The 27,089-nt window shown below is 38.7% G+C and overlaps 1 protein-coding gene across 1 annotated transcript in view; it reads left to right on the forward strand.

Annotated features, from left to right (window-relative positions):
* LOC115628089 (proton-associated sugar transporter A) overlaps window positions 1-26,817 on the forward strand; it is a 172,289-nt gene extending 145,472 nt beyond the window's left edge. Inside the window, exon 7 of the mRNA XM_030524066.1 lies at window positions 25,886-26,817. Coding sequence (XP_030379926.1) covers window positions 25,886-26,116 — 231 coding nt within the window. The 3' untranslated portion in view covers window positions 26,117-26,817. The remainder of the gene's footprint in view (window positions 1-25,885) is intronic.
* The last annotated feature ends 272 nt before the right edge of the window (window positions 26,818-27,089 follow it).

The raw sequence follows: 27,089 nt of genomic DNA on the forward strand, positions 1-27,089 counted from the left end.
TTTGGGGTCAAGTATCCTATCATAGTGTAGGTGCGCACTAAGAAGGGATTTAGGAAAATTCGAGCTCCAAAGGGGGGAAACCGAGATCAAAAGTTTGTTTGAAAAATCTTCAGTTTTCCATCAATCAACTTTAAATTGATTTTTAGAATATACAAAAGAATACAAACAAAACTGCATACTCGGATTTTCGAAATTTGTGGTGGAGCTTGAATTATTGGAGTTTTAATATTTATTCACCTATTCAAATGAATAGTTTGTGTTATAAATTTTTTCCGATCGATTTCAAATTTGGGGACTGTAATCTATGTAACTAAATCTACAACTTTGCGTTCAAGAATTTTCAAAATATGAATTTTACAAATGCAGGCAGAACAAACAATACAAAATATCAAACAGTTGGGGACAACTAAGTATACATACACACATATACACCCATACAAGCAGCTGTTCGTGTAGTTGCGTGCAAACGATTGAAACGATTGTACATGTACACATCTATATATGTATGTATGTATGTTCATTCGTCTTGCACTGAAATGTTTATTAATTAAAAATTATTTAACATTTTTAAAAGTAATTTTTTCTTTGTTTAGTACATTTGGCATTAGGGTTTTCATTAGTAACTTTATGCAGCAACAAGAAATTACAAAGAACGCAAATATCAAATAGTTGGGGACATCATATACACACACTCACACACAGAACAAGCAACAGTTCGTGTCTATGTATGAAAAAGTAAAGAGAAACATGCATGCATATGTACATATGTATTTATGTATGCCAGTGTACGTACATATATAGCATGTATGTATGTATGTATGTATACATTGGACAATCGAGCACTGTTGTTTGATTGTAATAAATAATGTTCTATGGTTTTAAATCAAATTTTTAAAACGAAAAACAACAACAACTGCAAGTCATGGGCTCGCGCTTCTTCTTTCGTTTTGATCATTTACGCCTGTTAATTTCAAAGGGAAAATGCCAAAAGTTTACAGTTACCGTCGCTAGGCAACGACTGCGTAAGCGATAGTAAAGCAGAAACCGAAAGCGGACTTACGCATATTCTGGTTCGCGTTGCGGGCAGATGTACACATGTATGTTTGTATATGATTTGTTCTAATTGATCTCAATAAATTATAAGATGTTATTATTTAAATTTTCTATTAATTGCATTCAAACTTCGATGGAATTATTGATTGTATCGACGGATTCAACTATGGATAGTTTTGATTCTCTAGCACACAGAGCAGCCGACACATGCCCATCTCTAGCATCTCAGCTGATCGCATATTTAATGTTAGCTAACAACGCTACAAATGTATTCTGAACAAATCTAAGAGTCATTTACCGTTAGGCCTATTTTGTGAGTGTATTCATGCGATTTAAAAAAGCAGAAACACACCTTTTACATTCACAACAATCATATTTGGAATTGAAGACACAAATTAGTGTTGAATTAAAAAATTTAATACATACTTATATATGTATGTATGTATGTATATAGGCGGATAACGCCTGAATGGAAAATTTAAATGTATGTACATATCAGCGTTGCCGAACGCTCCAATTTTGGCGGGACGTCCCGATTTATAAATCAAAATTAAATGTCCCGCGTCGGACTTTTCGGGGATAACTCGACCGTGCGTACAACGTGCTGAGGAAGCACACAGTTAAGTCAGGACTGGCAGTCCGCCCGGTGCGTAACGAAGATATGTACATATGTATGTATGTACGTATAACCATACATAGTACTTATTGTACTATATTTGCTATTTGGAAAATGAACTCTTCAAAAAACTTTAGAGAGCGTCGAATGAAGAATAACATATAGTAAATAAACTTATAATTATAAGCACATTTTACTTAGCCCAGCAAAGACGCCTGTTGTCGATGAACCTTCCACTTTGTCAAACCTTCAAACACTTAAGCAAAGTTTTGCACCCGGTCCGGATGGTATACCAAGCTGCGTTTGAAATTATATGCGGTTGCTCTAAGTAAACCACTTTACCAGCTTTTTCCTTCAGAGTTGCTGCTTTCCCGATATCTGGAAAGGATCTAACATATTCCCTCTCTTCAAAAAAAAAGGATATAAATCTGATATTTACAATTACAGAGGAATTGCTAAACTTTCAGCTATCCCTAAGCTTCTGGAAAAACTGATGACCACCCAGTTACAACATAATTGCAGGTCCATAATTTCTCCGTTCTAACATGGATTTATGAAACGCCGCTCTACCTCAACGAATCTCCTCGAGCTCAAATCGTTTATATCGAATGGGTTTTTAGCTAAGAGCCAGACGGATCTAGTCTACACTGACTTTAACAAAGCTTTCGATTCTGTCAATCATGAGCGATTGATCTACAAGTTGGGGCTTTTGCAATTTACCAAAAATCTTATTGTATGGATATCTAGTTATATGTTTGGCAGAATACAACGTGTAATTTTTAACGGCGTACTGATAAAAGCTATAAAAGTAACTTCGGGAGTCCCACAGGGTAGTCATTTAGATCCTCTACTGCTTATTCTTTTTATACTATGTACATAAAATGTACAAGAGTATATTAGGTTTGCGGGAGTTGAAAAATGTAACAGGCAGAAGGAGGCGTGGCAGACCCCACAAAGTGTATATATTCTTGATCAGCGTGACTGGACGAGTCGATGTAGCCTTGTCTGTCCGTCCGTCCGTCCGTCCGTATGATCACCTAGATCTCAGAGACTATAAGAGCTAGAGACACCAAATTTTGCACAAAGATGCCTTATGTGTGTACGCTATACGAGTTAGTTTTATTTTTTTTATTTTCCCCCCCACTTCCCCCCATGGGGGTTTTCCCGATTTTCCATTCGTATAATCGCCCATATCTCGGAGACTATAAGACCTAGGAACACCAAATTTTAGTCCAAGATGCCTTGTATGAATACGCAGAAAATGTATATTTTGGAATTTCCCTCCCTCCCCCCTCTCCGCCGCAATTGCGATTTTCTCTAACTCCCGTAATTCTTGGAATTTTGAACCCCCAGTTAGTTATTATGTGTCCGTATGCCGAGTTTCACTATGATAGACCGATTTAACAAGAAGTTATATCCATAAATATATTTGCTGTTGCAGCGCTGCTCAAGCGCTGCCCAAGCGCTGCCCAAGCGCTGCCCGCGGCTGTTGTTGATGTTGCTGTTTAGTTGACTGCGAAAATGCTTACACAGACACAAATAGACGCGCATAAACATACATACACTCACACAGACGCAATTGCTATGTAAATGTGCAATTATATACCCTTTACGTGAGTTCGAATACCGAGAAAGGTAAAATCGATCAAATTTTTTTAAATTTTCTTATTTTTTTTTCTATCTATAATTATTGTAAACATATGTACAGAGTATTTCAAAGTCGGGACACCCGACTTTAGCTTTTTTACTTGTTTTTTGTTAATTTGTAGATTTTTTTGTTATTATAGCCTGTACCCAAAGGGTGAAAGGCTATACTAGTTTTGTGCGCATGTATGTAACACACAGAAGGAGGCGTGGCAGACCCCACAAAGTATATATATTCTTGATCAGGATGAGAAGACGAGTCGATATAGCCATGTCCGTCTATCCGTCTGTCTGTATGAGCGCAAGGATCTCAGTAAGTACAAGAGCTAGGATAACCAAAATTGGTATCAAGGTTCCTATAAGCCCTAGGCAGAACGAGTTTGTTTATTTTTTCTGATACACCCCCCCACTCCCCCGCAATTCGTGTTTTTTCTTATAACTTCCGTAATTCTTGGAATTGGTAGGTACATCCAGTTAGTACTAATGTGTCCGTGTGCCAAATTTCATCATGATAGGTCAATTCTGAAGAAAGTTATAGCCATAAGTAAAATCGCTGCTCATGCGCTGCCTGCAGCTCTGTCGGCAGCGCTGCCCGCAGCTGTTGTTGTTGTTGCTGCTTTTGTTCAACTTTGTGCTGCATACATACACGCATATAAACACGCATAGGTACGTGATGTAAATGTATGCTGTTTAAACTGAACATAAACATGTATTCTAATTTAATTTAATTAATTATTTTAATTAATTAATTAATTCATTTTTTTAAATAATTTAATTTTTTTTTAATTTTTTTTAGTTTTTCCTTTTTGTGGAGAGTACAGGCTATTTTACTGTCGGGCTTGCTCGACTGTAGCGTTCTATCTTGTTTTTTATTAAGTCAGAGGATCTATGTAAAAGATATTTGATGTTTTATTTTGTGGTAGCAAAATAAATAAAACATTGCTTTCGTATGTCGATCCCCACTAATTTGATGGCTTGGCCTTGGGACTACCGGAAATTGAAGCCATATAAATGATCAAATGGGATCATCGGTATCCTCGGTGTCCTCGTTATATGAGCTATTTGACCAGTTTCTGGGTCGTTGATAATAGTTGCTACACTTAAATTGTCTTGCAATTCCTTAATAAGCAGCCTCGTCCCATTGCACATGCTTGAATAGCTTTAATTTCTCAAAAACATTATTGAAATTCCAAATTTTACCGTCAATTCATGTGGCGGCAGTCCAGAAGGGCTTAGTGAATTTAAATGTGTTCAATATTAATCACGGTGTCGATCAATTTGTAATTTTTTATTTGGCTGGGGGCTTTTGAATAATATTGCCTTAATATTTAAAGTGACAATGTTTCGAGGATGATTATGGACTGGCAACATGCTATTCAGGAGTTTTTTAAGGTACTTTTTTTTAAACCTTTGGTTACATAATTGGCGTTTTAGTAAGGATTCCATTCTTTTTTGCAAATATAAAATAGCCCATGTTCACTGTCGATAGTGTAGTGTCCAGTAGATTCGGAGCCTTTTCAATTCAAACCAACAAACATACAAACAAACAATCAAATCTTTCCTCTTTATAATATTAGTATATATGTAGATACATGTGTATATGGTAGTCCTATTTTAAGGACCGATATATGTACATAATATATATTTTACTTTTTCGCAAAATTTATTTTATGCAAATGTGGCTAACATTAACATTGTTTTCTTTTAGATATTTGCTTTCCACCCAAAATGAAAAATGTAACAGGCAGAAGGAGGCGTGGCAGACCCCACAAAGTATATATTCTTGATCAGCATGACAAGACGAGTCGATCTAGCCCTGTAAGTCTGTCTGTCCGTCTGTCTGTCCGTCCGTCCGTCCGTATGAGCACCTAGATCTCAGAGACTATAAGAGCTAGAGACACCAAATTTTGCACGAAGATACCTTATGTGAGTACGCTGTGCAAGGTTGTTTTATTTTTTTGATTTTCCTCCCCACAGATGCCTTATGTTAATACGCAGAAAATTTGTATTTATTATTATGAGTCTGTATGCCAAGTTTCATAATAGCCCGATTTAACAGGAAGTTATTGCCATGACAAACAAAGCCAAAACAAAAACTAAACTTACGGTTTATCGGTAGAAAACTGTAGATTTTCCATAAAAACGTTGGAGCCTGCTTTCCCCCTTTGGAGCACGAATTTTACAAATCTTATCGCAAACTTACGCCAACCTCAGATTTATAGCTCTTATCGTTTGGGCTGCGCGTTGATCACCAATCAGTCAGTCAGGACAAACTGTTTTATATATATAAAGATGATTTTTTTTACATATTTATTGAAGTTAATGGCACACATAAGCAATATCAGTCTCTACTTAAGTATACTTTCTCTTTTAATTTCAATTCTGCGCTTCTTCATTTAAAATACGAATATACATACACATTTTTAAACATTTTTTGATCATACGCTCATGCTCGATCGTCTCGTATGTTTCGATCATTAAACAAAGTGACCGAACCCTATCATTTCGCAAACATATAATGATGCTCATTCAAGATCGATCATAACAAGTAGGGAAGCTAAAGTCAGGTGTCTCGACTTTGAAATTCTCTGTATATATGTTTTGAATAATTATAGAAATGAACAAAATTAAGAAAAAAAAATTTTTTTTTTTTGAACGATTTTACCTCCTTCGGTATTCGAACTCACGTAAACGGTGTATAATAGCAGATTTACAAAGCAATTGTGTCTATGTGAGTGTAGTCTCGTCTATGTGAACATGATTGCAGCACAATGCTGACATTTCATCAATTGGAAGTGAAGTTATTGCGTTTTAATTGTCAGTATGTTTGTGTTATCGGTGCAAAAATGAGCTTCGAACAAAGAGCCAACATTAAATTTTGTTTTAAAATTGGTAAAACTTTTACCGAAACGTTTCAATTGATGGAACAAGTTATTGCGATGATTGCCTATCTCGTAGCAGAGTGCACGAGTGGTTTCAACGTTTTCAAAATGTTCGTGAGGACATAAATGACAATCAAAATTCGTGATCACCGAAAATTCCATCGAAACTGTGCGTGAATTCATCAAAAATCAGCCGAAATCATCATTGAAATTGATGGAAATGGAATTGAACATTTCTAAAACATCGATTTATCGCATTTTGACCGAACATTTGGGCTTACGAAAGGTGTGTGCACGGTTTGTTCCGCACAAATTAACTGACGACCAAAAATTGCTCAGAATCGTCTTATCGATCGACGCTTGTGACCGATTATTTGACCAAAAATCGAATTTTAACCATTAACCACTCACCGTATTCACCTGATATGGCACCGTGCGACTTTTACCTATTCGGAAAAATGCATTTGCACATGAAAGGAAAGCGTTATGCAGACGTAGAGGCCATTCAAAAGGCTTGCACCGGCATACTGGCGGCCATACCGGCCAACGAGCTAAAACACTCGTTCGACATGCTTTTGGATCGTGCAAAAAGCTGTATTGAAGCAGAAGGAGACTATTTAGAATAAAATAAATTGATTTTGCCCAAAAAACCATTTGTTCTGTTCCGTTCTGTTTTTTTTTTTTTCAAAGTCCTGTTTACTTTGGAACACCCCTTGTAGATCGTTAAATTGCACTCAAGGACCGCCTAATCACCCAATTTGCAGAATCTGCGGAAAGCAAGCTGAAGCGTCTACTCGTAGGCATTGAGACTGCTGGTCTAAAGCCCACCGAAATTTTAGCTCGGATGAAGCGACTTGCTCCAAACGCAGGGAGTGAAACAATCATACGCGCGCTTTTCATGTGTCAGATGCCTCAATCGATACGGCCACTTTTATCGGTCTGGAAGGAAGACGATTTGAGCAGCCTCGCAAAAGTGGTCGACTAAGTGTTAGAAGCAGCAAACACCACAGTCATATGTGAGATGTCCATACAACAGCAACATGCTCCAGTAGCTGGTGTAGAAGCTGTTTCACGAGCGCTGAAATCATCAGACATCAATTCAACGGTTCTATCGCTTGTGGACGCTGTTAACAAGCTCCAGCTGGAAGTAAGGAGCCTTAAAAACTCACGGTCCAAATCTTGCTCACGCTCCCCCCAAGATGCAATAGCTTCAAGGACCGGCGACTCCGAGTTTTGTTGGTTCCACAAAGAGTTTGGCAAGGCTGCGCGCAAATGCCGTCCTCGCTGGTTGGCGGCAGCTGTATGACAACCAGCAACCCGACCGATTGTGCCCCGTTTACACATTTTTGATCGCAATTCAAAAACACACTTCTTGTCGACTCTGGTTCTGTGGTTTCCGTTTTACCACGTACATCAATCAACTTTAAAACAATTCACAATAACCTCGATCTATTTGCAGCAAATCAGTCTACGATTCACACTTATGGGAAGCACGTTCTGATCCTCGACTTAGGCCTGCGTCGCTCATTTAGGTCGCCATTCATCATCGCCGACAAGGATGACAACGATTTTCGCGGCATATTGAAGCAGTTTGTCAGCGTAACGACGGTTCCCATTAAGCACAGCGCGGTGAATATTACACACAGTGTAGTACACCATATCGAACCAATGGAAAGCCAGTCGCTGATCGACCACGACGCCGCTCTGGAGAGAAACTCGCTATCGCCAAGAGGAGGTTAATTTTCCACTCGACCAAGGCATTTGTCGCCCATCCAAGAGTAGTTGGGCCAGCCCTCTTCATATGGCGAGCTTGCGGAGATTATCGTAAATTTAATGCTATAACGGTACCCGACGGCTATCCAGTAGCACTTGTTCAGGATTTTGCAGAAAAGCTTCATGGCAAAACTATATTCACGACCCTTGATTTGGTACGCGCCTATTACCAAATTCCGATGGCCAATGGGGATATTGAAAAAACCGCCGTATGCACACCATTTGGACTCGTAGAGTTTCTCTATATACCTTTCGGTCTGAAAAACGCTACGCAAACATTTCAGCGTTTTATGGACAGCATATTTTGGGGCATCGATTTGGTCTACTGTTATATAGACGATATCCTGATCATGTCAGCAACTCCAGATGAACACGAACAACATTTACTGACGGTTCTCTCCATACTTCAAAATAATGGTTTGAGCATTAATCAAAGAAATGTCGAATCGTCAAGCCCGAAGTAAAATTTTTAAGTTACACCATTGGCGAAAACGGAATACGTCCGCCAGAAGATCGAATCAATGTCATCATTAACTACAATCGACGCGAAACAGTCTTCGAACTTGGCCGATTCCTGGGCATCTTTAATTATTATCGCCGATGTATTCGCAATGCATCTGCGATCCAAGAACCACTTATCGAAATTTGTCGTGGTATGAAAAAGAATGACAAGAGAGTAATTGATTGGACTTTGGATGCAACAAAGGCTTTTGAGATATGTAAGCGTTCCGTGGCAGAAGCCACTGTTGTATCACATCCTGCTGATAATGTTCCATTAAGTCTGTTATGCGACGCTTCCGATACGGCTATAGGTGCAGCCTTAGAACAGCAAGTCGACGGCAGGTGGTAGGATTCGCTAGGATTCTTCTCACGAAAACTATCGCAAACTCAAAAGAATTATAGCACGTACGACCGAGAGTTGCTAGCCATCTACGACGCCATACGCTACTTTAAACATATACTGGAGGCGCGTGTTTTTGTTATTAAAACAGATCACAAGCCCCTCACGTATGCCTGCTCTCAGAAGCCTGAGAAAGCTTCACCCCGCCAGCTTCGACACCTCGATTTTATCTCACAATACTCCACAAATATAATGCATGTATCTGGTTCAAATAATACAGTGGCCGACGCATTATCACGCTTAAATGCCATTTCAATGCCGATGGCAATGACACTTGATAAAATAGAAGAACGACAGCGATCTACAGGATCTTTTATTAGGTAGCACTAGCCTTAAATTTGATAAAAATGCTTCGGCTTATTGCGACATATCAACTGGAGAACTTAGACCGTACATTCCACAGCCATTGCGCCATTGTGTCTTCGCTGCCGCCCATAATGTCTCCCATCTAAGCAGCCGATCCACTATTCAGCAGATACTCCGCAAGTATGTTTGGCCCCTTATGAAGAGGGACGTATCATTGTGGACACGAAATTAAAATCCATCGTCATAACAAAATAATGCCAGATAAAATCGCAATGCCTGGAACCCGTTTTGACCATGTACATTTAGACATATGTACAAGTAGTCGTTATGCCGATGGTGGATGAATACCGGTGTTGTTTGACGATGATCGATCGGTTCTCCAGATGGCCTGAAGCGGTCCCTTTGAAAGACATGTCTGCTGACACGGTGGCTTCGATTTTCTGGTCAAATTGGATCACACGCTTTGGCTGGCCCAAGACGAGCGCATACACACGGCGGCATATCACCCCCAATCAAATGGAATGATTGAAAGATGACATCGTTCGTTTAAAGATGCTCTTATGTGTACACCAGAAACGTCTTGGCTCTTGCCAACAGTTTTACTAAATCTTAGAATATGTTAAAAAGAAGATCTGGGTTCATCAACGGCTGAAATGCCGTCCGTCTGGACGATCGCAAGGATCTCAGAAGGCCCCAGAACTAGAATGACCAAACTTGGTATTCAGGTTCCCCTGAGCCCTAGGCAGGTCAAATTTGTTTTTTTTTTTTTTATATTGATACGTAATCTATGTATGTATTAAATCAATTTTATTAATTAATTTAATAAATTTACAAAATTTTTTTAAAATAATTTAATTTAAAAAAAATTGTTCTTTTAATTTTTCTTTTTTTAATTTTTCTTTTTATACTCTGTACATGAAATGTACAAGAGTATAATAGTATATTAGTATATTAGGTTTGCGGGAGCTGAAAAATGTAACAGGCAGAAGGAGGCGTGGCAGACCCTACAAAGTATATATATTCTTGATCAGCATGACAAGACGAGTCGATCTATGTCTGTCTGTCTGTTCGTCTGTCCGTCCGTATGAACACCTGGATCTCAGAGACTATAAGAGATAGAGACACCAAATTTTGCACAAAGATGCCTTATGTGTGTATTCTATATGAGTTTGTTTTACTTTTTGATTCCCCCCCCCCCCACTTCACCACTATTGGGTTTTTCCCGATTGGCCATTCGTATATCGTAACTCCCGTAATTCTTGGAATTTTGAGCTCAAATTTTGCAAATACCCTCAGTTGGTCATTATGTCTCCGTATGCCACTATTATAGACCGATTTAACAAGAAGTTATAGCCATAAATATATTTGCTGCTACAGCGCTGCCCAAGCGCTGCTCATGCGCTGCCCGCGGCTGTTGTTGATGTGGCTGTTTGGTTGACTGCTAACATGTTTATGCAGACACGAATAGATGCGCATAGGCATTCATACACCCACATAGACGCAATTGCTATGTACAAGTATATGTGCAATTATACACCTTTTACGTGAGTTCAAATACCGAGAGAGGTCAAATCGAACCAAATTTTTTTTTAAATTTTCTTAATTTTTTTTTTATTTTCTATAATTATTGTAAACATATGTACAGAGCATTTCAAAGTCGGGACACCCGACTTTAGCTTTTTTACTTGTTTAGTTATTTCAATTGATAATAGTTCTGTATCAAAAAATATGGTTGGTCGTCCAAAACTATCTTATGGAAATGGTAGTTCCCGATTAAAAACAAGATAGAAGGCTATAGTCGAGCAAGCCCGACAGTAAAATAGCCTGTACTCTCCACAAAAAATAAAAATTAAAAAAAAAAATTAAAAAAAAGAAATTAAATTAATTTAAAAAAAATGAATTAATTAATTAATTAAAATTAATTGATTAAATTAAATTAGAATACATGTTTATGTTCAGTTTAAACAGCATACATTTACATCACGTACCTATGCGTGTTTATATGCGTGTATGTATGCAGTACAAAGTTGAACAAAAGCAGCAACAACAACAACAGCTGCGGGCAGCGCTGCCGACAGAGCTGCAGGCAGCGCATGAGCAGCGATTTTACTTATGGCTATAACTTTCTTCAGAATTGACCTATCATGATGAAATTTGGCACACGGACACATTAGTACTAACTGGATATACCTACCAAAATTCAATTTCAAAATTCCGAGAATTACGGAAGTTATAAGAAAAAACACGAATTGCGGGGGAGTGGAGGGGTGCAACAGAAATAAAACACAAACTCGTCCTTTCTTAGGAGAACCTGGATACCAAGTTTGGTTATTCTAGCTCTTATACTTTCTGAGACATGGCTATATCGACTCGTCTTCTCATCCTGATCAAGAATATATGTATATACTTTGTGGGGTCTGCCACGCCTCCTTCTGTGTGTTACATACATGCGCACAAAACTAGTATAGCCTTTCACCCTTTGGGTACAGGCTATAAAAAAAAATTAGGCTCAGAAATTTCTGAAAATAATAACTGTCTGCAAACGAAGATGTAAAAAAAAATGTCTAGGAAGCTTATTGTGGCGGAAGCAATAAAAATGCCGGCAGATAACGCTTAAGCGCTTATACTAGAAATTGGGCTTACGAAAAGGCAATATCTTCGCATAAAGCAAAATGCTAAAAAGTATAACGGGGACATATACCCAGGTTATCCGGACATTCTCTTACAGAATGTGTTAAGCCACACAGTTTACCGAATACTGGAAATGCAGCAGGATGTTTTACAATTACTTCCTAATGTGCCTTAATAATACGCTGAAAGTTAATTTTCAGCTATGGATTTGATGGAACTACTGGGCAAAGCATATACAAGCAATGTTTTCAAGGTATTGCATCCGATAGTTCTCTTTTTATACCCTGTACCAGCAGGGTAAAAAGGGTATATTAGGTTTGTGCAAAGTATGTAACATGCAGAAGGAAGCATCTCCGACCCCATAAAGTATATATATTCTGAATCAGCATGATGAGAGAAATCGATCTAGACATGTCCGTCCGTCTGTCCCTCTGGATGAACGCAAGGATCTCAGAAACTATAAAAGCTAGAATAACCAAAGTTGGTATCCCTGTTTCTCCTAGGTCCGAGAAAGGACAAGTTTATTTTATTTTTTGGAATTTCCCCCCCCCCCCCCCCCCCCCTTCGTCCGCTACAGAATTTCGTCAATACCGTCCACATTTCAAAAGCTACCTTAACCAAATTTTGCACACATAATTTCTTCATAATTATCTACTTTTATTTTTCATTTAAATCGATTAGTTTTAAGATAAGTTATTAGCGAAACAATTTTACTTCTTCTTCCTTTTGCTTCTGCTAGAGGCGCATATACCTCAGTGCCGGAAGTTTACCTGGATACAGGGTATTTCACTAAGCCCCACAGCTCGACTGTAGCGTTCTCTCTTGTTGTTACAACAATTGTGCCATTGAAATTGCTACATGAGTCACAACACGTTACGCGATAAAGAATCTTGTACCAATCAGACTGGTTTATGGGTTCAGACAGTTTCCCAAGCATAGAGGACAATACGCGTTTGGCATGCACAACCTGCCCATTCGTCTGAGGCTCCAGTGGCTACCTTAACATGCTGAATACTTCACTTCTTCAGAAGCTCTTCGAGGGATGTGAAACACAAACCTCGATCAGATATAACTTTTCTGGGTCGACTATAGCATGCAAAGTACTTTTCTAAACAGGCATTTACTTCACGAGTCTTGGTTACTGGGTACAGCCTTACAAACTTGGTAAACGAATCAATAACGACCAGAATATGCTTGCTTTTAGATTGGACTCACGGTAAAGGACCTAAATGGTCGATGTGAATTGTATCGAAAAGCATACAGATTGGGGACAGAGTGCAAGATACAAGGCAAGCAATTGTGAATGTATGATTTCACCTTTGCCTTCATCGACTGGAACCAATATTTGGCTTTTAAACTGGAACCAATATTTGGCTTTTAAATCCTCAATACACTTTTCTAACGCAAAGTGACCCAACTTCTCGTGGACCAAACAAATTATTTGTTCTGGCATAATCCGTCAATCAAGTCAAAGTTCTTAACACTACCTTTCTCCAACTCGTTTCGAATAGCTATAACCTCTCTATCTAGCATTTGCTCTGTTTGCAAAAGCAATTCAACATCTCCCGGGGCTGCACCTACCAATCCTATAATTGCCCTTGACAAAATATGTTCATGCGTTTTAAATAATTTGGCTAAGGACTGGAAAATCTCTTCCTCCTCAAATAAAGTTACAACATTAGCCACAGGGTCATTACTTTCGGACTCTAACGGATTCACTTGTCTGCTGAGCGCATTAACGTGAGTCATTCCTGATCCCGTCCGATGTACAATAGAATAATTGTATCCTTCCAGTTCCAAGAACCAGCGGGATTAACAGCATTCTTGCTCAACGTTTGGACTAAAGAGTTACAGTCTGTCAATATGCGAAAATGCATATGCTCCAAATACATCCTAAACCGTCGAAGGGCATATACATTATTATTATTGCAAGTGTCTCGAGCTCAAAGCTGTGATATTTCGTCTCGTCTGCAGTACTTTTTCTTGAGAAAAAGAAAACTAGATGGAGTTTTCCATCGTCCTGCTTCTGCAGAAGAACAGCTCCATACCCATGCCAGCTTGCATTCGTATGCAGCTCCGTTTCGCGGTTCGCACTTTACAATGAGGGAACTGGGGGTGCGGAAAGACTTTGTTTAAGTGTATTGTTATGGCAGTTCTGCAGATATGGTTTGGAATTATTAATTTTAAGTTTAATGAAGTCGAAATATTGCCATAGTTCTAAGTCTGCCTTATGCACCTATAACATGAGCATAAAATGTTAAGTTGTCTGCACACAGCTCTCTCGCGCTGTTATTGTTCTCGCGCTCTCACGGGCTAGCATAGCGCCAAATTTGAAGTTAGGCTTAAGCTAGATTTAATTACATTTCAATAAAACATTTGTTAAATTGAACAAGTACCGTGCAGTTGTTCCTTTCGTTCGACACATACGCGTTCAATTAAGTTCAGTTGTTCCATTTGAGAACAATCCAAGTGAAGTGTAGCAAATCATAGGGCCAGTCTGCCAACAAATCTCCACTGGATCGATTCGCTTTTGCCCACCGGCAATTTCCCTTGTTCCTGTTGAACAATTGTTGTGTTCTGGGGAACATTTTGGCGCCCCCGGGTGGACTGGAGTTTTGTGCTACATTTGGATCTGGTCTGTTCTGGACTACCTGGTCTTGTTGGTAATTACTCTTGTACATCGGCAAGTAGCGTTCGTCATGCAGTGTCACCACCTACAGGGAAGTTTCTCACAGGTAACAAGTGTGGAATAAATAGTGGCAAACTCGTTCGCTTGTGCATATGTACATATCCATATAGTGCATAAAAAAATTTGCACGTACATACACTTATATATTCCTTTGGCAAATTAAGTGGGCCGCAATTTTTTTTTTTGGCATTTGGTTTATTTATTATACATATATATGTATGTCCTAACTATTTTCACAACTTGCATTAGTTAGTTTGACTAAACAATTTAGCAACGTCAATAATTCGCTATTAACTTTTCTTAGAATTAACCGATTTAAAAGAAATTTGAAACCAAAGTAGACTATTATGTATATGTGTGCATTATGTGTGCAAAGTTTGGTTAATGTAACTTTTGAAATATTTACGGTATTGTCAAAATTCTGTAGCGAAATTCTCGTCCTTTCTCGGACATAGGAGAATCTGGATACCAACTTTGGTTATTCTAGCTTTTATAGTTTCTGAGATCCTCGCATTCATCCAGACAGACGGACAGACAGACTGACGGACGGACATGTCTAGATCGATTTCTCTCGTCATGCTGATTCGGGTCAACGCGCCTTTCTCTACCGCCGCCTTTCTTTTCAATTCTCTCATCGTTGCCCCGCTGTTCTAGCTCCATCAGAGAAGCTGCTGTTATATTACATAGGCATAGACATATATATCCACATACACTTGTAATCGTGCATTTGATCTTTTCGGCAGTCAGTGGCTAGTTATTTCGTTGCTGGCGGCAGTTGCTGTTGTTGTAATCGCTCTCTCTTTGCACATTGGATTGTGCGCTCGCAATTGAAGCTGTAAATTACATTGCTAACCGATCTGCTCTCGCTGCTTTGCAGTCACAGCTTTAAAATTCTAGCAGCGTGAGTCGTTGCAGCCGTCTTCGCACATATTGTTGTTGCGTCGCCCACTGCTATCGTGCAGTGCAGACGTCGCTGTTAATTTTGTGAGACAGCTGTTCAACTCGATGTTAGCATAATCAGTGCACTGTTAGTAACATTACAGTTGTGCGTGTTTTTTCTAAATTACCTGCACCAGCTGCATATTTGGTTTCGGCTGTAGGTTGTTTACATACGCATTCGCTTTCTTCACAGCTGATAGATAATTTGTCGGTTATCTATTTATACGCACTAACATATGCACTTATAGCGTCGCATTGCTATTGTAGTGTAAAAATTTATAAAATAAAGGTGCATATTTTGACTTGTTATCAGTAAAATGGCTGGAAAATGCAGCAAGCATAGCCAAAGCAAGTCAACTGATGATTTCGAAACAGAAAAGCTCGATTCATTGTTGCAGTTGCATTCCAATGTAGTAAAAGATATACAGCACATAAAAGATGTGCTTCATAAAGGCCCTGGCAGTATCGAGCCAGTCGAAATGGAGTGTCGGCTACGAATTTTAACACGCTATGTTGATAAAGCGTTTAATGTGCAAGAGGAATTAGATCAAATAGATCCTGGTTTAGTGTCTAGGGCAGATTTAGAAAAGTTGTGCATCACAACAGAGACGTTGCTACTGAGTAAAGGTAGTCGGCCTAAAACTCAAAGGGAAAGCCTGTGTTGCACTTTACCTGCGAAATATTAATTAACAATTGAGCCGGCTTGAGGGACCATGTTGCACTCGGACGCACAAGTGACAATTTCCTTTGTAATTATTTCGTCACCTCACAATAACAACATTCACAATAAAAACACTAATGATTAATTACTCAATAATTAGTTCTATTTGCAGTGTTTAAATATAACTATTTTTAAATTAGCTTTTGCACAGCGATCTTGTGTGTTTGCCGCAAAGAATCAGAATCAGAAAGACGAACTAAAAAAAGAATGAACTGAACTTCTAAATCAAAAATAAATATGTTCTTTGAATATTTCGATACATTAAATCGATAAACATAAAAGTTTTGCTTCTTTTTTTTTAAATTCAAATTAAACATTTACAACAGCCTGTTTAATTCCACAATGTTTGGATCAGGCTCGCATAGCAAGTAGCTGTCCACCATGAAGCTGCCGAAGTTTAGTGGAAGCTATTCGGAGTATAAGAATTTTATAGGTCTATTTGAAAATTTGGTTGACAATGAACCGTCGCTTTCGAACATTGAAAAGTTCAACCATTTGTTGTCTTACTTAGACAAAGGAGCGCTAGGCACAGTAAAGGCCTATCAAATCACCGATGCTAACTATCCAAAGGCACTGGCGGCACTAACCTTTCAACCTAACCTAACCTAATCCCGACTTTGCAAAAAGAGCTGGTAGAACGGTGTTAGCAGTTGCGCAGCCGAGCCAAGCTCCTAGTCCGAAGTGTCCGTTCTGCAAATCGTTCTGCAGTGTCTCGGGACGAGCGCTTTAGGTTCATTAAAAGGTGCCCATTATGCATAAACTGCTTACGCAAGGGCCATAGTACAAAGAATTGCAAGTCTGGTCGTTGCAGAGTGTGTTCACAGCCACATCACTCGCTTTTGCATAAATATGCCCCAGACTCTTCGCAAGCGGCAATGGCTAGCCAGTCCTTTGTACCAGCCCAATTCAAGTTATCAAGTCACAACTTATACACCCCAGAGTAGTTGCTTTGCGAGAGGTCATTTGTAGAGTCGATCACACGTCTTCCCTCGGGTCGGCTCAGTGTTGCATTGCCATTCAAGTCGAGCCCACGTTGTCTCGATGGTTGGTATGAGACAGCGTTGCGACGTTTTCTGGACTTAAAAAGGCGAATGGCTAAGCAGCCCGACACTGAATCAATGTACATTGCTTTCATGCAAGAATACATTTCAATGGGTCACATGAGCCCAGTTGGCAACATTGTTCCGAGAGAGCCGCATTATTATACTCTGTACATGAAATGTACAAGAGTATATTAGGTTTGCGGGAGCTGAAAAATGTAACAGGCAGAAGGAGGCGTGGCAGACCCCACAAAATATATATATTCTTGATCAGCGTGACAACACGAGTCGATCTAGCCCTGTCTGTCTGTCTGTCCGTCCGTATGAACACCTGGCTCTCAGAGACTATAAGAGAAACAGACACCAAATTTTGCACAAAGATGCGTTATGTGTGTAATCTATACGAGTTTGATTTATTTTTTTGATTTTCCCCCCCACTTCCCCCCTATGGGGGTTTTCCCGATTTTCCATTCGTATAATCGCCTATATCTCGGAGACTATAAGACCTAGGCACACCAAATTTTAGTCCAAGATGCCTTGTATGAATACGCAGAAAATGTATATTTTGGAATTTCCCTCCCTCCCCCCTCTCCCCCGCAAATGCGATTTTCTCTAACTCCCGTAATTCTTGGAATTTTGAACTAAAATTTTGCAAGTACCCCCAGTTAGTAATTATGTGTCCGTATGCCAAGTTTCATGATAGACCGATTTACGAAGAAGTTATAGCCATAAATATATTTGCTGCTACAGCGCTGTTCATGCGCTGCCCGCGGCTGTTGTTGATGTGGCTGTTTGGTTGACTGCTAACATGTTTAGGCAGACACGAATAGATGCGCATAGGCATACATACACTCACACAGACGCAATTGCTATGTAAATGTGCAATTATACACCCTTTACGTGAGTTCGAATACCGAGAAAGGTAAAATCGATCATTGAATTTTTTTTTATTTTCTTAATTTTTTTTATTTTCTATAATTATTGTAAACATATATACAGAGTATTTCAAAGTCGGGACACCCGACTTTAGCTTTTTTACTTGTTTTATACCTTATCAATGCGTACTACGACCGCAAAGCACTTCAACAAAGTTACGAGTCGTCTTCGACGCTTCATGTAAGACGTCGTCACAAATGTCTCTAAACGACATTCTTATGGTGGGTCCTAGGATTCAGCCATGTCCGTACTCGACATTGGCATTGCCAAAATGTATCGACAAGTCGAAATCGAAGGGACGCAGCGCAATTTTCAAATGATTATTTGGAGAAAAAACAATACAGAACCACTTCATATATTTCGATTGAACACGGTACCAGCACAATTTTTGGTCATTCGGTGCTTGAAATATTTGAGTAAGCTGCATGCCAGGTCCCATCCGCTATCATCAAAATCATTGGCCAACGATTTTTATGTGGGCGACCTTTTATCTGCACATTCTGTTGAAGAAATGCAACTGTTACAAAATGAATTGGTGTCAGTGTTAGAACCATTCATCAAACAGTGATGAACTTGTGATCGGCCACCAAGAAGATACAAAGACTTTGGGACTCATCTAGAGTCCATGCAACGACGCGTTTAAATATTCGGCAAGCAATATATCTTTGGATATTGTGCCCACAAAACTTGCAATTTTATCGTTTGTATCACGCTTATACGACCGGCTTGGCCTATTGTGTCCAATTGTCACTAAAGCGAAAATCTTGATGCAGGAAAATTGGTTGCAAAAATCCGCTTGGGATGATACCTAACCATTTACTGCATGACTTGGAAACATTCAAGAAGTCATTCATATGACTGTTGTTCGGTGTTATTCCCTTAGCACTGACATTATATCCTAAATAATCCATATTTCTGTCTAAGAATTTTCTCTTTTTAACCGATTTCAAAAAAGAGGAGGTTATCAATGTCGTCTGTATTTTTTTTTTTTTTTTTATGTTTGTTACCTCGGTACACTCGACTGGGTGAACTGTTTTTAATGGTTCTTATACCATTTGAAAGCTGGTGCTTCCAGAATGGTCCCATATAAATTTAATCCAGTTCTGACAATGGCATCCATGAGAAAACAGCATAAGTCTTAAATTTGTATTAAGTATGTGCAAGACAAATGAACGAATAACTTTATATCACGATAACCGATTTCGATGATTCTTTTTTTATTGGATAGGATGTACTTTAAGGGTACTTTGATGAGAGTTTGGTTAGGTTCTGCAAACGAGGACGTTCTCAATTCGACTGTATTTTTCATTGTTACCTCAGAACTTTCGACTGTGTAAACCGATTTTGATGATTCCTTTTGTATTTGAAAGCTGATGATTCCCATGTGGTCCCATTTCAATTTGGTCGAATTCTGACAATGGCATCCATGAGAAATCCATATAATTCTTAAAACATACAAAATGTTCATGGGTTTTAGATATCAGGCGAAGGCACCCGGTAGATGAGTGTCAAATTTAAATGAGATATCATGTGAAATAGAATTTCAATTTCAGTATAATGCCGTCGAAAAAATCTAACCGTAACAATGCGTGTAGCAAAAATACACGTACCTATGCGTGTTTATATGCGTGTATGTATGCAGTACAAAGTTGAACAAAAGCAGCAACAACAACAACAGCTGCGGGCAGCGCTGCCGACAGAGCTGCAGGCAGCGCATGAGCAGCGATTTTACTTATGGCTATAACTTTCTTCAGAATTGACCTATCATGATGAAATTTGGCACACGGACACATTAGTACTAACTGGATGTACCTACCAAAATTTTTGATTTTAAAATTCCGAGAATTACGGAAGTTATAAGAAAAAATACGAATTGCGGGGGAGTGGGGGGGTGTATCAGAAAAAATAAACAAACTCGTTCTGCCTAGGGCTTATAGGAACCTTGATACCAATTTTGGTTATCCTAGCTCTTGTACTTACTGAGATCCTTGCGCTCATACAGACAGACGGATAGACGGACATGGCTATATCGACTCGTCTTCTCATCCTGATCAAGAATATATATACTTTGTGGGGTCTGCCACGCCTCCTTCTGTGTGTTACATACATGCGCACAAAACTAGTATAGCCTTTCACCCTTTGGGTACAGGCTATAAAAAGAAACCGATTTCAAACTATTAACAGGCACTAAAAAGTAAAAAATAATTGCGTATTCTTCTACAACTTAATATTCAATATATAATGTAGGTACAATTATTGTTATTTTTGGAGTCGGTGTCAGCCAAGGGAACACTACAATATATCAATCAATCAATCAATCTACCAGTAATAATATGAGAATACTTTAAGAAATACTTTTTTTTACAAATTAACTTTTATACGAACGACAATATACTGTGACAGATTACCAATACCTAATTAAACCCAATTTCAAATTAACTTTTATACGCCAATACACGTATAACTACTGTGACAATATCTGCTACCTTGAAACAACAAATAAGCCGGTACCTAGTTAAACGAATCAAACGAATTTTAATACGACACTATGCTGAGACATACGGGTAATCAAGGAAATGCTGATACGAAAATATAGTCAACATTAAACACAAGGAATTACCGTAAGAATAACGTAGTAGATATAGAAAGAGAAAAGAATCTGAAATGGTTCGTAATGAAGGGCCTCTTTCTCTTGACTGGCGCGGCGCGCGACCGCTGACACCGACTCCAAAAATAACAATAATCGTATCTACATTATATATTGAATATTAAGTTGTAGAAGAATACGCAATTATTTTTTACTTTTTAGTGCCTGTTAATAGTTTCAAATCGGTTTCTTTTTTGTTTAAATTGTTGTTTATTTATATTCACTTCCAAGCTATACTCAGTTAGTTTGTCAAATAGTTTCTGCAGTACAACCATATGATCGTCAACAGTACGAGTCGCCACAATAATGTCATCCATATAAACTACAAGATCTCGAGATTTCAAAAAGGGTCAAGAACATTTGATATAAGCCGTTGAAATACAGCGGGCCCTTTTTTTTAGGCCAAACGGCATTCTTAGGTATTCATATTGCCCGTCGGGTGTCACAAATGCGGTATATTTAATGGATTCGTTATCCATACCTATTTGGTGGAATTCGCTTTCAAGATCAATTACTGAGAACACTGACTTTCCCCCCAAATATTCTAGACAATCCTCAATAAGTGGCATAGGAAAATTTTCACAAACTGTCAATTTGTTAAGGCCTCTGTAGTAAATGCACATCCTAATATCACCCGATTTCTTCTTCAACAAACGATTGGTGACGCATATGGCGAATCGCTTTCTCTTATTATATTATTTGTCAACAAATCCTCGACTATGTTTCTAACTTTATCCCTTTCGTAATACGACAGTCTTCGGGGGCTACTATGAAAGGGTGTATTATCATTTAACTTGATTGTCATAGTGCACTTCGGCGAACAAGGAGTAACTGGGCTTTTGTTTAAATAATGAACCTATATTAAATCTCGGCATTTGTCAGCTATACCTAGTCCGAATTCCTGTCGGCTTGGAATAGACTTTCATCAAGAAGGCTAACAAATTCACGTAACCGTTCACCATACAATAGCTCAGCTTCTTCGGCCTTGGATGCATTACATTTGTTACTAACTTCCAAACATTCCTTTCATTTAGTTCATTAAGGCTATTGTGATCGTCTGTATTACAATTAAATAACTTTGATTTGTCGAGTACGGATGCACAGAAAGATTGAAGATTGATAAACGAAACCAATTATTTGATCAGCATTATAATTTTAGCAGTTACATCTATGCTTAACATCTGTCAAAAGTTTTAAATTGAGTATACTTAAAGCATTTCTTCCCAATAGTAATGGGGTTGGTAAAATCAAATCGGGAGCTACATAAACTGGCATTTCATAATATTTGCTTTCAAACAGAACTGAACAAGTAATTTCTCCAAATGTTGGGATGGACTGATAGCCAAAGCCACGGTATTTACTATTTGATAATTCGCCTTTCAAAATTCTTAGTGGCGCAAAAGATCTTGCTAAAAAGCTTATTGGGCTTCCGGAATCTAACGACGAAAAAATATTTTTTACTTCTGTGCACCCGTTATGTAAGACTGGTCTTCTTGCGACGATAAGTTGTTCTCCGTAGCAATGCCTACGATCTTCTTAGGGTATTGTGTAGCTTTGTGGTCAACCTCAGAACTGTTAAAGCAAGCCTCGGTGGCCTCTTTGGTTGCTGACAATCGTTGCTTAAATGGCCAGCCTGATTACAGTTGTAACATCGAATATTCTTTGTGGGCTCAGAACTCAGCCGACGGGGTGCAATTGTTTTTCGAACTGCAATTGTACGTACTTGTTCGTAACGTAGTAGACCTTTTCGCAACTCATCCATTGTTTTGCAAAAATACAGGGAGCTCGAATGGCCGCTGAAGTCCTCCGCTGAAGTCCTCCCGTCCACTAGCATTTTATAATGTCAGCGTCTTCCAAATCACTTTTTTTTTTTGCAATGTTGCGCATTGCCATAAAATATTGTAACGATGATTCGTACTTTTTGAGTTTACGGCTTTCCAATAACCTGGCTACTTCCAAGCGTGTAGTTTTAGTGCCAAACACATCAGTCAAAGAATCTCGATGCTCTTTCCAAGTTGATAATTTTTCGTAAGTGATGTAAGTCTTTGCAGAACCGCGCAGCATACTAAGAGCGAGTAGTTTGCCTGTCATTCATTTTAAAAGTTTCCGCTGCGCGTTCAACTTTACATACCCAAACATTAATTAATAGGTGATCGTCTCCGGAAAATACTAGAACTATTGCTTCAACATCTCTTATATCAAAACTCGGCCAGCTTCGGGGGTTTCCAACATGGCCTCGATATCATATATACTTGCCCGCAGTTCTGCTAAGCGTTTCCGAGCAATGCACACGTCAGACATTCTTTCCAGAATATTCAACTCCAGATCGAGCTCGGACAAAGTTGTTCTGACATGTTGGTTCTTGGCAGCGTTCACAGAAACATTCTGATTTCGCACACTATCCACTTTTCCAACGTTTCCAAGAACAAACTAGTAATCGTTACCGCCTGCGACGACACCTCACCATAACGCTTCACTCCACTCACTAGCACCTCCGCAGAAGCAGTTTCCATTTTTGTGAAATACGTTCTTGTGAAATTACTTCAGAGAACTAGCGTATCCATCGAGTGGTATTTTACGCTGAGCATGTTCAGATATAATAATAATGTAAATTGGCGAAGACTTGGGAGGGCTCACCCCACATCTGAAGTGTAAAATTCGACTTTACTTCCGATATTTAACAACTTTTTATACTCTGTACATGAAATGAACAAGAGTATATTAGGTTTGCGGGAGCTGAAAATGTAACAGGTAGAAGGAGGCGTGGCAGACCCCACAAAGTATATATATTCTCGATCAGCATGACGAGACGAGTCGATCTAGCCCTGTCTGTCTGTCCGTCTGTCCGTATGAACACCTGGATCTCAGAAACTATAAGAGCTAGAGACACCAAATTTTGCACAAAAATGCCTTACGCTATGCTAGTTTGTTTTATTTTTTGATTTTTCCCCACAAGTCGTAACTCCCGAAATTTTTGGAATTTCGAACTCAAATTCCCCCAGTTAGTGCTTATGTGTCCGTATGTCATCATGATAGACCGATTTAGCAGGAAGTTAAAGCCATAAATATATTTGCTGCCCAAGCGCTGCCCGCAGCTGTTGTTGATGCTGGTGCTTTGGTTGACTGCAAACGTGCTCACACAGACACGAATAGACGCGCAGAGACATACATACACTTGCATAGACGCAATTGCTTTGTAGATGTGCAATTATACACCCTTTATGTAAGTTCGAATACCGAGAAAGGTAAAATCGATCAACATTTTGTTTTAGAATATCTTAATTTTTTTTATTTCTATAATTATACTAAATATACAAGAGGTGTTCCAAAGTACACAGGACTTTTAAAAAAAAAAAAAACAGAACAAATGTTTTTTTCGGCAAAATCAATTTATTTTAGTCAAAATAGTCTCCTTCTGGTTCAATACAGCTTTTTGCACGACCCAGATGCAAGTCGAACGAGTGTTTTAGCTCGTTGGCCGGTATGGCCGCCAGTATGCCGGTGCAAGCCTTTTGAATGGCATCTACGTCTGCATAACGATTTCCTTTCATGGGCAAATGCATTTTTCCGAAAAGGTAGAATTCGCACGGTGCCATATCAGGTGAATACGGCGAGTGGGTAATGGTTAAAATGTGATTTTTGGTCAAATAATCGGTCACAAGCGTCGATCGATGAGACGGCGCATTATCGTGCAATAAAGGCCAACTTTCATCTTCGCGATATTCGGGCAGAACACGTCGAATACGGCGCACCAAACGCTTCAAAACTCCAAGGTAGAATACCGCATTAGCGTTTTGGCTGGGTGAAACAAATTCTTTGTGGACAATACCCTTCGAATCATAAAAACAAATCAGCATTGCCTTCACTTTAGACTTCTCCATGCGCTATTTTTTGGGTTTCGGCTTGTCCGGTGCTTTCCATTCAGCACTCTGGCGTTTCGTTTCAGGATCATATTGGAAACATCACGTTTCATCACCAGTCACAATATTGTAAAGGAAGTTTTTGTCCTGTTTGACCTCGTTAATGATGTCCTTCGAATGTTGGATTCTGAGCAATTTTTGTTCGTCAGTTAATTTGTGCGAAACAAACCGTGCACACACCTTTCGTATGCCCAAATGTTCGGTCAAAATGCGATAAATCGATGTTTTGGAGATTTCAATTCCATTTCCATCAATTTCAATGATGATGTCGGCTGATTTTTGATGAATTCACGCACAGTTTCGATGGAATTTTCGGTGATCACATATTTGATTGGCCCACATGTTGATCGTCATTTGTGTCCTCACGACCACTTTGAAAACGTTGAAACCACTCGTGCACTCTGCTACGGGATAGGCAATCATCGCCATAAACTTGTTCCATCAATTGAAACGCTTCGGTAAAAGTTTTACCAATTTTAAAACAAAATTTAATTTTGGCTCTTTGTTCGAAGCTCATTTTCGCACCGATAACACAAACATACTGACACTTAAAACGCAATAACTTCACTTCCAATCGATGAAATGTCATGAAATTCTCACTGGACAGTTGGTAAAGATAGCAGATTCTAAGGAGATTATTTTGACTAAAATAAATTGATTTTGCCGAAAAACGCATTTGTTTTTTTTTTTTAAAGTCCTGTTTACTTTGGAACACACCTTGTATAGTATATACATTGATCAAAATGAAGATTTCTTTCCTTTTCTTTACTATATCAAAAGTACTTCACCCCTATTTTTTAAGTGTCTTTAATTTCAGATATATGTTCCTGTCAAATCGGCTTAAAGTGGCTATATGCAAAATCATATATTTATTCCTGAATAAAAGACTTAAAGTCTATAAATTAATACACAAGCCATGACCATTGTAAATTATTTTTTTCCTGCATATCGTCGATATCGTATAATGGATATAGCAAAAATGTTCAAGTCAAAAAACAAGCTCGTACTTCTTCTTGGGATGCCAAAATATAAGTATAAACCAAATTTGCAAAAAAAAACCATAGTGCAGTGTTGATGAAATTCCATAGCGGCGAGAAAGTGTTGTTTTGAAATTGTCTCCTAAATTCTACAAATATAATAAAACTCTTAAGATATTTGTATTAAATATTTATATATTTTATTTTCAGTTTGAATTGGACGGACAAGGGTGTGCAAAGCTTGGATCCGAAGTTCGCGGCCTTGGCACTGATGTGGCCATTGTAAGCAGTATGGTTTTCTTGGCTCAATTTATTTTATCAATGTGCATGGGTACAATTGTGAAGGTTTCAGGAACCACAACCGCTGTTGTCAGTACAGCAAGCTTTTTAAGTTTATGCGGGGCCTTTTCAGCCACAAAAATTATGTACTTAGATTTATAAAATACTTATTATTTTAATTGCAGCTTAATTCAGGGATGCAAACAAATTCTGAATAGTATGATATTGCGAATATGACGTACATACTATATATCTATTTGGGAGCAATGACACCAAATAAATATAAAACCTCCACATATGAAAACATGTTTGTCTGACTAGAACAGGAACACTATCAAATTTAGCCGTGAGCCAATGATAATTTGGCTATTTATAGCCTGTACCCAAAGGGTAAAAGACTATACTATTTTTGTGCAAATATATGTAACAGGCAGAAGGAGGCTTTGCGGACCCCACAAAGTATATATATTCTTGAGCAGGGTGACAAGACGAGTCGATATAGCCATGTTCGTCTGTCCATCCATCTGTATGAACGCAAGGATCTCAGAAAGTATAAGAGCTAGAATAACCAAATCTGATATCTAGATTCTCCAAAGTTCGAAAAATGACGAGATTGTGATTTTTTCTCTGATGCACCCCCCTCACACCCCCGCTATTTGTGTTTTTTCCATACGTAACTGTAATTCTAATATGTATCCGTATGGCAAGTTTCATCATGATAGGCCAATTCTGAAGAAAGTTATAGCAATAACTAAAATCGTTGCCTATGTGCTGCCTGTTCCTCTGCCCGCAGCGCTGCCCGCAGCTGTTGTTGTTGTTGCTGCTTTGGTTCAGCTGTGTGCTGCATACATACACTCATATAAACACGCATATAAACACGCATATAGACACGATTCTGATGAAAATGTATGCTGTTGAAACTGTAAATGAACATTTCTCCACTTTTGTATATATGTATTGAATAATTTGTATTTAATTTAATTGATATAAATTTGTTTCCCCCTTTTTTCTTTTTTGTGGAAGGTACAGGGTATTTATGAGTTGTGTTGTTGTGTTAGCCTCTAGTACTAACTACTGGCTGAGTATTTTACAATTGGTACTTGAACCAAGTGTATTCGGAGGAGCTGAAAGGGAA

Source organism: Scaptodrosophila lebanonensis, unplaced genomic scaffold, assembly GCF_003285725.1.
Source record: "Scaptodrosophila lebanonensis strain 11010-0011.00,11010-0021.00 unplaced genomic scaffold, SlebRS2 tig00000101-arrow-pilon, whole genome shotgun sequence".
Lineage (NCBI taxonomy): Eukaryota > Metazoa > Arthropoda > Insecta > Diptera > Drosophilidae > Scaptodrosophila > Scaptodrosophila lebanonensis.